The sequence below is a fragment of the Centropristis striata genome, chromosome 2 (genome assembly GCF_030273125.1).
Source record: "Centropristis striata isolate RG_2023a ecotype Rhode Island chromosome 2, C.striata_1.0, whole genome shotgun sequence".
Taxonomy (NCBI): Eukaryota; Metazoa; Chordata; class Actinopteri; order Perciformes; family Serranidae; genus Centropristis; species Centropristis striata.
In genome coordinates, this window is record NC_081518.1 from 4,124,297 (window position 1) to 4,138,353 (window position 14,057).

General features: G+C 37.3%; 1 protein-coding gene across 1 annotated transcript in view; it reads right to left on the reverse strand.

Moving 5' to 3' along the window:
* The window catches only part of mical2a (microtubule associated monooxygenase, calponin and LIM domain containing 2a), a 63,331-nt gene that overhangs the window by 39,530 nt on the left and 9,744 nt on the right, over positions 1-14,057 (reverse strand). Inside the window, exon 2 of the mRNA XM_059356495.1 lies at positions 2,245-2,609. Coding sequence (XP_059212478.1) covers positions 2,245-2,499 — 255 coding nt within the window. The 5' untranslated portion in view covers positions 2,500-2,609. The remainder of the gene's footprint in view (positions 1-2,244; positions 2,610-14,057) is intronic.

The window sequence follows — 14,057 nt, forward strand, 5'->3', positions numbered from 1 at the left end:
AATTTAAGAAATCTTGTCAAGTGAAATTATCTGTCCATGCAGTAAGATCATTTCCCTCAGATTTAGTGTTTTTATCTTCTTTTAAGACACCCATTTTTTTGCAGTGTGGTTTCATGTTTTTCACAGGATCTAGTTTTTCCAAAACAGTTTATTTTTGCGGACCAAATGAGACATGTAGAATAAAGTGATTTTGACAGAATGTCACAATTTTTCTTCACGGAAACTTTTGTAACCGATGCCTGTTTTTACATTTTCTTTCTAAGACACATCTTTGGAGATATTTCAACGAAAACATACGTTTCAATCCAGCTGGCTTTTCCAAAGCATGCAACACATTTTTAGGGCTGTCAAAATGACAATTTTGATTAATTAATAACAGGAAAAAGCTTCAAAATGTCTTTTCATTGACTCACTCTTCTACCAAAATCCATTTAAATATTTCTTTATGCTTCCCGCGGCGAATATATGTATTTCATTTAGATACATTAATCAGAAAGCATGTAATTAGAAGATCCAACAGTGAAGAATTGAAGGTTGACTGTTTTCACAAGCAGAAATATATTCGTCAAGCAAATAAGGACATTGTGAAAAGAAATTGGTGTATTGTTGTTACTTCTATTGAAAAAGGGCTGCAGTTAGGCGGTCGATTTACAAAGTCTGGGATCCTTGAATGCATCGACAAAGCTTTTTAAAATAGCTGTCTGACCAGACGGTGCACCAAACAGTAAACAGTGGAATAAACATACTGGAAATTAACAGCACACACAGCTCCAAACCTTGAACAGTGTATCCGGGGCATCAAAAAATAAACACTCACAGATAAACAGTCTGCAAAAACTAACACAAGGTCGCTGATGATGAAAAATGTTAAAGCCACAATAGAGTGTTTATCTGTGAGGGTCTGTATTTTGTTTCTTTGAATTGAAATGAATGACATATTCAACATAATGCTAAAAATACTTGGTAGGAAATCAATGCCTGCCTGGAAAGTAGAGTGGAGATAAATCTAAAAATGCATGACTGGAAAATGTCCAGCAGTTATGAAAATAGTCATATTTTCATGCATTCTTTGGGGGAAATAGATAGTCACGTGCAAATATGGTTTAACCCTTAAAACAAGTCTAACAAAAGGTTTTCTCAGTGGTTTACAGTAGTATCACATATACTTAAAACATACTAAAAGTTGACCAATTTTTGACTCCAAAAAATGCCCCATTATGTAATAACCACCAGGTCTTTAAAATGACCATTACTCCTTTTAGTCAAGGGAACACGTCAGACAAAAGCTACTCATTTTTTCCACATGCTCTCCATCATCATAAGTTTCAATTAGAAAGATTGTGGATCGGGGATGGCAGCCATATATATCTATGAGAACAAAAATATCTTCCAAGCCACTCAGAAGGTCAATCTTGGTGTCAAAATCTAAATTTTCTGGGTCAAGGAATCATTTAAAGCTCTTGAGAATATCACTAGATGATGATTTGATCTAATAGATATGTTCATTTTGGCCACATCATTTCCAACTCATTAATATAGGTCATATACGGTGCATATGTTCTGAAAGATGAATAACATGCATACATTTTATTTAACTTTATTAGCTTCACTTGTTTTATTTATTACATTTACAACCACAAAGATGTGATCAGTTCCAGTGAGTCTTCCTGCATTAGCACCTTCACCACAGACACTTTACAGTTTCCCTTCAGCAATTATTATTATTATTATTATTATTTCTCCTTTCTCATATGGCTTTGCCTAGTGTTGGTGGCTTGAAAATGTCTCCTTTCTAGTGGTCAGATTTTGGTAAACTTTTAGTATGTGTACTCCTCCCGTCGACTTTACACCCATAAAAATGATAAAACATGTAAAAATGTATTTGTAAGTTGAAATTTATATCACCTATAAAGGATGCAGAGGGGCACATATGCTGAAACTTTCAAGCAATTCTATGAAAGTTAACCTATAGTAATCGTATGTTGAAAATGATTTGGGATTTCAAAAAGAACCCCAGGACCACAGGAGGGTTAAAGACATCTAATACTACAAAAAAAAAAACAGCTGAGAAACCTTTTGTTAGATTTTTTTGAGGGTTAGATGTTTTTTTTTTTTTTTTAAGATATAAATGGATGCTTATGTTGTTCTCTATCCTTTCAAAATCCATCATCTCCACTCTGAATGGTAATTTTTTTGTGGTGTGAAGTACAGCTGTAAAAAAAATAAAAATGTAATTAAATGTACCTTAGTTCCCACACAGGCTTGGCCTTTCTTGTACTCCTTCTGGGACGTCCTCTTGTCCAGTTTAGTCCACAGAGCTTTGGCCTTCCAGGAGGTGACTTTGGCCTTCAGACTGCTGTAGAAGGTGTCGTTGTCCGCCGGGTCCAGGTCCAGCTTCCTGCAGAGCACGTTGAAAGCCTGCAAGGTTCCTTTGCAGGTCGAGGCCTGGACGAAGTTCTCAAACAGCTTCCCCACATTCTCCTCCTCCGTCTCTCCCATCTTCCTGCTGCAGTGGATAGTTCGGTGTGCAGTTCAGGCTCCTGCTTACTTCAGCAGTCTGTGCCAGATGTGGCTACACCCTCAGCTTGGCCCGCACCGTCATGCCCAGTCTGCAGAGGCAAGACACATTACAGTCTGATGTCATCTCATGGCAGAAAGTCTCTCACACATGGCTGCAGGCAACTCGCTTTTTTTTTTCATATTCTATTATTAGCATGTTAAATGGACATGTTTCATTATAATATTTCATAGATTAGTACAAATATAAACGCAGCAGCTTGGCTTCTTACTGGTTTTAACCCTTTGGAGTCTACTAAACCACCAAATCCAGACTTCTTCACCACATCCAGACTAGAAAACAAAGCAGCGTGGAGCCCTACTGTAAATTTACCTCTAAAGTTCTGGCTGTAAACTCCATGAGGCCAGTTTCAGTTTGATGATGATATACCAAGTAAAACTGGAGACAAGCTCAAATAGATTTAGTATAAAATGATAAAACTGGATGGAACCCTCTTATATGTTAGATTTGACACCTTTGTTCACATTTGCAACATTTAAGATTCTTTAGTGAGCATGATAGTGTTTTGAGAGTGAAAAAAAGATTTAAAATCACATTTTATGTTGGACTAAAGGACTAAAAAAGACACAAAATGACCAAAAAAAGACACAAAATATCTAAAAAAAAGACACAAAATGACCAAAAAAGACACAAAACAAAATAGCCCCAGACTCCATAGAGTTAACAAATGACATCACATCACCCTGATTTTAGCTTCTTTGCTCTGGCTCCCTGTTGGTTTTAGGATTGATTTTAAGATTTGACTGATCACTTTTAAAGCTCTTTCAGGTCTGGCTCCTAGCTATTTAACAGAATTATTATCTCAGATCCTCGAGTCCTTCTGACCGTTACAAAGTCTAAACCAAGAACCAAAGGTGAACAGGCTTTCTCCACCAGAGACCCTGGAGACTCTGGAACCAGCTGCAGAGTCACTAACTTCTTTTAAATCACTTCTTAAAAGTCACTTTTATACACTTGCTTTTATGTAATGCTTTCTATCTCACCACTCCTTTTTACTTCTTCACTTTTTTACTCCTTTTCCCTTTTATTTTCTGTGTCTCTGAGAATGTCTTGTTATTGTTCCTGCTCTGTCTCTTATTGTTTTTCTTTTACTGTAAGAACAGTTTTCAGCCTTATGTCATCATTCTCCTTGTGATTAACTGCTCTCTGTCCAAGCACTTTATAAACTGCTGTTTTTAAAAGGTGCTATATAAATAAAGTTATTATTATAAAGTAATTGGAGCTGTATTTTATCTTCAACTCACATTACCGAATTATCAAGAGGGACCTCAGTACCAGTCCTCATTAGGACTCTGTATCTGAGTCAACATGCAGCGAGCTTACACCCACGCTGACGCGATAAAGTGGAGACAAGGCTGTGAGATAAATACTGGGGAGAAAAAGGAGCAAGGGAGTAAAATGAGTCAGTGGCCTGTCGTCATCAGACAGCTGTCGAGCATATTCACCACTTGTGCCTTATAGAGGCAAAACCCAGTGGGCCTATAAAAAGGAGCTGTTTGTGGTTCTTGATGCTACTTATTGGTTCAGCAGAAAACTTTTTAAAGGTTTCAGGGTTCAGTAAAAACTTTACACAGAGTGAAACCAGTGAAGCTTCTACATAAGGCCGCCACCGTGGATAAAATAGTTTGATACAAGATATTAGGACTTGATTGATTGGATTTAAACTGTATATTCTTGTTGTAGAATATTTAGTTGTAGGCAATATATGTTTTGTATCATTAAAGCTGGGGTAGGCAAGACTTAGCAAAGACAGAAAAGACAGCACTCGATTTAAAGCTGGGGTAGGCAGTTTTCTAATAAAGGAAATAAAATGCAAGACTTTGAAAAGACAGCACAGGACTTAAAGCTGTGGTAGGCAGTTTTCAAGTAAAAAACAACCAAAATTTGAAAATGTAGCCCACCTCCTGCAGCTCTCCCCTCTCTGTCCTGAGTCTCCAGGCTAAACTATTTGCAACAGTTTCTGTCAATCTAATGCTTCACCTATAGACACATTTTTAGTGGTGTTTATTGTGAGACTCTCTTTGGTTTTTTGAATAGTCTGTCTTCCTTTTTCTGAGTTGCTTTGGAGTTTTTGAAAAAGCTAGAACATAAACTTTTTCTGCAGCATTTGTCTGCCATTAAATCACGTTAACTCTATGGAGTCTTGGATTATTTTGTCCATTTTTTGAATCCTTTTCATGTTTTTTCATGTCTTTTTGTGTCTTTTTTTGTCTTTTTTTGTCATTTTGTGTCTGTTGTTGTGTCTTTTTTTGGTCATTTGTCTTATTTTGTCTTTTTTTTGTCTTTTTTCTAGTCATTTTGTGTCTTTTTTTTTTACATCATGAAGAAGTCGTGCTCCGGAGCTTTCGTGGACTCCAGAGGGTTAAACAATGTGCACACATCTGCATTTATACAAGATTCAAGATTTCCTTTATTGTCATTGTATGAAAAAAAAACATACAATGAAATTTACATCTGCTCTCATTTATAAGGTGCTTAAAAAAGACATTCAGACATTATGCATATGTAATAAATAGTCTAAAAATATTTTTTAAATAGTTTAAAGGTAAAAGATAAAGTTGCGATTGTTGCAAATGATGTGTTATTGTCCATTTAGGGTAAATATTGCTGTGGGGGAAAAAAACTGTTATTTAGTCTGTTTGTCTGTGATTTATATGACCTGTAGCGAAGCCAATAGGAACGAACTCTCTCTAAAAATAACCTGCGATCGATCAAATTGTCCCGTCAGAAGCCTGAAAACAAGCCAAGAGGAGGTTCAGACCACTTGGATTACAACATGCTGAGAGGTTATTATGGATTTATTTTTGCCTACCTCAGCTTTAAATCTACAATAGCTCAATATAAACCTTCCTAAGGTATTATAATATCAGGAAATCAACAATTCTCTATAAATACCATTTCTACTGCATATACGATCTTCTCCAAAGTGGTTTCAACCTGCAAGGAATGCAAAGCTCTCATTCCTGGTGCTCAGCAGCGGCCATGGACGAGTAGACTGGAAAACTATTTGTCTTGTGGTATTTTTCATTCCAGCCGAACCCCAGACAATGTTTTTAGCAGTAGAAAGAGAGCTCTTTGAAGCTATTGTAAGCCTACACGAACACTGATTGATTGGGTCTGCATGCTTAATACTCCACCTTCCACTCAGGTATTCTAACTTATGAGCCTGCGTGTGAAAGACAGCGTTACTAAAACACATGGTCCTGTCAGAATAAAGCTGAACTGACAGAATTAAATACAATGTCGTCCTCCCCTTCCTCCAATCAACCATCAAGCATTTTGAAAACCATGCCAGAAAGTCTGTGCCAGGACTCCACATCAAAGCAAAATGTGGAAATTTTCTGCATTAAGCATGTGTGTGTGTGTGTGTGTGCTCACTTGGGTGGAGACCGCAGCTTCTGTGAGTTTTGGGAGAAGTCTGCCTTTGATATTTTAATGTCCCATGGAGCGGGATGGGCCGGGTTAGAGGAGAGGTCAGGCTAACTGAAACAGCCCCCCCGCAGTAATCCACTATGACTGTCAGACCCCGCCCCCCCGCCCCGGGGCCTCAGGTGGGAGTGGGACTGGGCCATGAAACACAGTTGCTCATTTTAGGTGGCTTTGGGGTGGTTTTTGAGGTGTTTTTGTTTCTAAGTTGTAGTTTCTTCCTATACAGTACAGGCCAAAAGTTTGGACACACCTTCTCATTCAATGCGTTTTTCTTTATTTTCATGACTATTGACATTGTAAATTCATCAAAACTATTAATGAACACATGTGGAATTATGTATTTAACAAAAAAGTGTGAAATAACTGAAAACATGTCTTATATTCTAGTAAGCAAAGGGTGGTTACTTTGAGGAATCTAAAATACAAGACATGTTTTCAGTTATTTCACACTTTTTTTGTTAAGAACATAATTCCATATGTGTTCATTCATAGTTTTGATGCCTTCAGTGAGAATCTACAATGTAAATAGTCATGAAAATAAAGAAAACGCATTGAATGAGATGGGTGTGTCCAAACTTTTGGCCTGTACTGTATGTCTCCTGTCTTTCTCCACTACACCTGTCCATTCAGGATCCATCTACAAACCCTTTCCTCCACTTCTACCTTCCAACTAGAAGTGGGAATCCCCAGAGGCGCCACGATACTTTTTTTTTTTGTCAAAAAAGAGAAAATTCTCAGTCTATTCATCCCACTTCAGTCTTTTTATTTCTCCACAATGAGAGTCAAACCCACAGATTGACCAGCAAAGTTTCCAGTCAAACTGAACTGAACTGATATCAAACATGTTGGACGACAACAACTGCAGCATTTTATCAAACTTTTCTTAACTTAACTTTTATCAACTTAAAGCTTCACTGCACTGAATTTTTTTTTAATGAAACATTAAAAAAAAAAACTAACTTTGCAGTGTTATTTTGACAACTTCCCAACAAGAAATCCTGACGCACATGGTGCCGATAGATTCCTGAGATCTTCTAGTTTCATATAGATTTATATATGATACCAGTAACTCCTAAAAGTCAGCCCGCAACAGCCTCCAGGAAAAAAAACAGTAGTAGCTCTACACCTGACTGAAACTTCTCACTCCAGGTTAACTAACTCCTGACTCCAATCAGCTCTTGTTGGAGTCCTTAGCTAAAGGATTCACTTACTTCTCCAGCAGCATTGTGACTGTTTAATGGATGTCTTCAATAATGATATGAAGGATTATGACAGTTTCTAGGACAGACACATTTTGTTTGTCTGTACTTTGACGTAGATCAGATCAACTTTTATGACCAATTACTGCAGAAAACTAGGTCATTCCTCAGGGTTCACATGCTTTCTCTTGCCACTGCAACTTCTTAACTTGCATTTAAAATGATCCATTCCTTATTTTGTTAAAAAAGAAAACTGTATGCATGACAAGTAAGAGTTTAAATGGTTGCTTATGAAGTGAGCAGCTCTAAGAAGTCATCTTTTCTAGTTTTGTTTCGCAAACTTGGCATTCTAAACATTTATCAAATCAACAGCTTCCAAATTGCACAATTTGTATTTGGTTCATGAAACAAAACACTTCCTCCTGTTTTTAGTAATCTCTTCATAACCAATAATCAGCTTCACAATTATCCTACAAGAAAAGCTTTACAACTTCGGCCTCCCAAATCACTAACCAGCATTACATAAAGAGGATCCAGGATATGGAACTCACTTCCTCTCACTTCCTCCTTACTTAGTCAACCTTTCTGATAAACAATTTTAAAAATCTTTAAAAAACCTAATACTATTTCAATAACCCATTATAATTCTTGTTTCATTGCTTTGTTGTGCCTTTGTTTTGTTTTTCTAGTTGTATAATTCTATGTTCCTTGTTCTTTTTTATTTTTATGTTATATTAGGGAATCCCACTATTCAAGCCCCATGAGGGTTTTTGGGGTTTTCCTGGCATGTCTTTATTTTATTTCAATATGTATATGGAATATATAAATTGTATTATTGCTGTTGTTATTATGTTATTTTCTTTCTGGTAAAACTGTGTCTCTCTCACACATTGTAAGATACAGAAACTCTGCAGATGAAACTGTTGATGGAGAGCTGTAACCGGGGGCAACACGCCAACGAATGCAAAAGTTAGTCGCTATATTATCCATGACCATTCAGTCCTGGGACACAACATTTTTGATTATGATTTGAATGTGGTGAGTTTTGAATGTTGCTCCTACAGCAACAGTGTCCCCGTGCTAAAATTAGCATATTCATTTGCACAATAATATCCTGTTTGGCTGCATGTTTGCATCCTGTTTCCAGGGAAAGATTCAGTCAGAGAAAGAAACACCAAACAGCCCGTAGAAACACTGTTCACCCAGGTGATCCTGAGCACCTCTCTAGCTTTATTAAGCCCCTCTGTCCTGATACTGTGGACCCTTTCACAGCCTGAACCTCAGAGCGCTGACATTCCTCTGCCACGTGCGTAGACGAGCCCTGAACTGCTCCATCAGCACCAGGCCAACACTCAACCGGCCAGTCACAGGACCACCTCTATAGTTTTTGGGGGAATTTACTGTGTGATTGTCAATGAGTGAGGAGCGATGACTGAGACAGGCTTGATATATGATGCAGGTGCTTTAATCTTCCATGCATGGCAGCAGACTGTGATGGGAAAATTGCTGTGTATTCTAGCATGTGGTATGTGGTGTGTTTGGGGCCTATATAATAACTTCCATAAAGCCTCTGAGGAGTCATTTCTTCTGACAGATTAAAATAAGTTTGTTCTCTGGCGTCCCAGTGGATCGCTGGTAGAGAACGTACCAATACGGCTGAGTCCTCGTCACAGCAGATTTGGGTTCTGATACTGTTCTGATATTGCCGTAAAGATCTGTGCCGACTTTTCTCCTTAGGGCGTTTATAGTGATCCAACCAAGGTAAAGTGATATTTGGGACGATAGTGCTGTCCAGCGTTGCGCAACGAGGTGGTAGGAGATGATAATGACGTGTAACAGAGCAGAAGGGCTACACGTACAATAAGCAACAAGCGGCGGCAGGTAATTTTAAAAAAATGATGGCGGAAGAACTGCACGTCGTGTTGTTTCTCGCCTTATTTCTTCTTCGGCACGTAGTGTAAGGAGCTCTGTAAGTCTGTGTCTCTCCAGTTAGCCGTCTTCAATCTTCTGTTGATGCAGCCCACTTGCTTTCTTATGTTTGTTGCACAAATAATACGTGGTTAGACGCAACACGCAACGCCACATATTCCACCTTGCCGGGTTGGCTTATTTATAGTGGTCCCGCTTCCAACAGTCCCACCAATTTTACGCCTCTGTGACTACTTCTGAAGGCGTTACAGAGATCAGTATTACCATGTTCGAGAAAAAAAAGTGAAATATGGGTCCCAAAGGTATTTAAAAACTCTCATTCACAGCGAGGTCTGATTAAACTAAATTGCATTCACTTCTACTGTATTACGCCTGTAGCAGAAGTTGCATGGTTATATATACTGTAGCAGTAAGTGGGAAATTTTTTTTTCATTACTATTTTTATTTTCATGTTATTTGGATTGACTGACCCTCTAATTAAAAATCTCTCAAGCAGCAGACTGAACATTAATTTTCTTGGTGTTGATTGGTGATGCTAACCTCCAACTTATAGTCTATAACCTTGAGATGCAAGCAGCAGCACAGATCTAACTCTGCTTTTGTTGATTTTTTACATAGCTGTAAATGTTGCGGCTCGAAAGGGCCTTTTGATGCATGACTTCCCCTTCAATTCTATCTGTCACTATTTAAAAAAGCGTGAAAATGCCCCAAAAAACAAGTTTGTTTGAGGAAGTGATATGTATTTCTGCCAAAAAAAGGACAAAATGTACTGTACAAAAGCCAACTTTTGTATAACCTCTGTTTGTGTCTGTCTTTTGACAACAACAGCCAATAATAATAACTTTATGTTAACATCACTTTATTCTAAACTCTTGGCCAGCGTTCAGGATCTATTGAGCCGTTTGGTGGAAAGTTCAAATAAAATACATGTTGACTGAACTTCTGCTTTCAGTCCGAGCAAAGTGGTAAAAAAGGTGCACAACTATTGGAACCATGTGTTGCACGAGTCTGCGAGGACTAATGAAAAGGTACCATTTACTGTCTTCATCGCCAAGTCGGAGCTCAACACTCAAACTGCATTGTTTCAGACAGAGTCCAATGACTTCACCATCTCAGGCTGACAGCATGGAAAGTCACTTGTGGGCAGACAGAACAAACCCACAGAAAGGCTGTAAAAATACGACTAATGACAGACGAAGCGGAAAGAATACACACACACACACACCATACATCCCAACCGAACCATATAACGCTTAAGAGGATCAGAGAGTTTAATAGCGAGCAGGTTTTAAGTCTCCTGTCTGTTTGGAAAATTATTTGATTGAGTGAAACCAACTGCAGCTCGCTGAGAAAGTGAAGGGCAGTGATTCATTTCTCTGTCAGCAGAGAGGAATGGATCCTGTGATGTACTGTGTGTGGTTTGCTACTTTTATTTAGCAGTTTAAGCCCTTCTATTTCCTACACTTTATGTATAACTTTACAGCTTTCTCGAGAATTGCTCGTCCAAACAACATTGCGCTTTGTTGGGTCCTGAGCAACACACCTGCCATGATACAGTCGTTTTTAAAGTGAATATCCCATTCATTCACTCCAAAGATGTTTCAGAAAATCTGCTTAAAAAGTTTTAAGCCTGAATCATCCAAACCAACGTTTATCGTAGAAAGAAACAGTAAAAACAGTCATAATCGTGGAAATTTGAACTTTCCGACCAGACAAAGAAAGTTTCTGTTAGAAAAAGTAACCAAAAGAAAGCTTAACATTGTGACATTTCAAAATCCATTTTTTCTACATTTCTCAATTAAAATGTTGCCAAAAAATAAACCGTTTCGTGTATCTAGATCCTGTTGAAAAGTTTTAAGCCTGAATCATCTGAACCAACGTTTATCGTAGAAAGAAACTGTAAAAACAGTCATTATCATGGAAATTTAACCTTTCCAACAGTCCTTGAATAGATCATAGGTTACAAAAGTTTCACTTAGAAAAAGTAACCAAAACTAAGCTTAAAATTGTGAGATTTCTGTCAAAATCACTTTTTTTCTACATTTATCAACAAAAATGTCTTCAAAGATAAACCGTTTCGAATAACTAGATCCTGTTAAAAAAGTTTTAAGCCTGAGTCATCTGGACCAACATTTATCATGGAAATTTAACCTTTCCGACAGTCCTTGAATGGACCATAAGTAAAGAAAGTTTACCTAAATTAAATTTTTTACAGTGTATAACAAACTTAAGGGACATAGTTGAACATAGAAATGGACTTCAGATAGCATAATATTAATGTTATGACCCTTTATACACCATAATAGGTTTCAATAAATAAATAATTAATTAATTAAGCCATTTTTTATTAGATATTTTTGAGCTTCATCTCAAATTAATCTTCAGGTTCACAGCTTCCAGATGATGTCACCACTTCTATGTGTTATTTATTGTTGACCTGCTGTCTCCCCCTAAACATCCACTGGGTCAAAAGGACCCTGAATACTAACTGGTTAACACATGCTATGGATTTGTAGTGTACTAGACAAAGTGTCTGTACTGTGTAATACAGTACGTGTCTATAGGATGGATGGAGCGTATAGAAATAAAAGCAGGGCTGTGTGTCTGAGAGACATGCTAGATATCAGCTTCCAGTGTGATAGACGAGGAATGTCAGGAATGTGAAAAATGTACCTGTTACACCTGGACGACATAATGAAAGAACAAATATAAAAACATGAACAGTCGCACTTTTACACACACGCACACACACACACATTCCTGCAAACATGCACACACCCACTTTCTCTTATGATATTAAACATCATGTTTTTTATACTGTAATTTTATAATGTAATTCACCATCAGTAGTCAGATAACCAGACAAGTAGACACCAGGTGATTTTCAGTTCTCATAAAGACAGCAGGATTTTTCAACAAATCCCAAGAAAACCAAGTTGTTACTTTAAAGGTTTCCGCCCCTGCCACTTCATTTACTGAAGACTAAAAACTTTAAAATGGGTCATCTTTTTTAAAGCTGAAGTATAGTTGTTGGGACTATACTGCCTTACAAAGTCTAACTGCAGTAACTAGGCCAGACAAATGGGTTATAGGTAGGTAAGTGATATGACACTTATTTCTACATGTATTGATGATGTAATTTTTATGCACAAAAATCATGATTTATTTGACCTTTGACCCCAAAAATGTAGTTACTGCACTCACTGTTGTGTAACTGTTGTGTACTGTAAAAGGTTCTAATAGTGATGATAAACAGAGTGCAGTTAAAACAATGTTGTTGTCTTCTTTCAGCTTTTATATTTTGTTTTCAGTGAAAAAACATTTTCAAATTGATTTTGTTATCAGTGTATTTAAAAGTGTTTAACAGCTCTATTCAAAGATTTTTACTTCATCACTATCTAGATAATGATTTCCCTTTCAAATAAACTTATAATTTCTATTATTTTTATGTTTAAATTAGTATATATATCCAAAGCAGACTGTGGAAAGTGCAATTATCATCATTATTTCTCTGAAATAAAGCAAAATTGAAATCTAAAACTTTATCACAAGATAAAACAGACATCAAGGAGTTCATTTTTAGTTATAACTCAGTTTCGACCAAACATGTAGTTACTGCAGTTAGACTTTGTAGGGCAGTATACTTAGCAGTGGATTAATATACATTGGGTGACCTTGTGAGTATTTACAACACAGGATAAACACCGTAGAACAAACTCAAAATAAACTACAGTGTCCTTGTTTGTTTTATAACACAATGGAGGCTCATGAGTCAGACGAATAAGATCTCAGGCTTTGGATACTATAAAAAGGCAGTACTGTCAATTCATGGTTGGATTGGGCTGTTTGGTTGGATTTGCTGTCAGTAAATAACTTTAGATTGTTGCAATTCGTAAACCCAAAATGATTAGTTTAGTGCATATGTATATTTTAAGACCACCCAAAGGTGACCATGTGTTTGCCAGAGCTACTTCAGTAAAAGTACAACAAAAAAAATACCACACTGTGAAATTACTCCACTACAAGTAAAAGTCCTGCATTCAAAACTTACTGACGTAAAAGTACAAAAGTATCAGCATCAAAATGTACTTAAAGTATCAAAAGTAAAAGTACTTGTTATGCAGAATGGACCCAATTAGATTGTTTTACAGTCATGGAAAAATGATTAGACCACCCTTGTTTTCTTCTATTTCTTGTTCATTTTAATGCCTGGTACAACTAAAATATCTCATAAGAGTTTAATTTAAGAGCTGATATCTAGACAGATCTTTTCTATGGTTTTCTTGATAACGATTTTGGTTATTATGAAGAAAACCATGGAAAATGTCAAGATATCAGCTCTTAAATTAAACTCTTATGACATATTTTTGTTGTTATATCGACATAACAACAAACATATCGATACATACATATTAGGCCATATTGCACATATCGATATAGTTAATTTTTTTCTTTTTCTTATACCAATTCAGTACTTGAGTAAATGTACTTAGCTACTTCCCACCACTGGTTGAAATATAGTGACCGACAATGATAAAGACATTGAATCAGAGCAGTGACATAATGTCTTCATGTGTTTTTTTCCAGAGCACAGAGCTTCAGGCTATCAGAGCACAATAGGAAGCTGACAACACAAGGAAAACATTGGGAGTGCTGGGAAATGCACATACTGTAGTGTGGTCAGCCAGCAGCAGTAATTACAGGCTGGACTGAAGAAAACCAGGAAGGAACCCTCTGCAGGCCGATAAGCAGGCAGCGTGCCTCAGAAAACAGAGCACTCATGTGGACTGTAGCCCTCCGGCTCTGCCCTCCACCAGGCCCCCGGAGCTCCACACCATTATCTCAGCTCTCTGAAATCTGGCTGCGTGTTCGGGCGGCGGTGCCAAAACAAAAGAAGATCTGTCACGAGCAAAAGGTAGAAA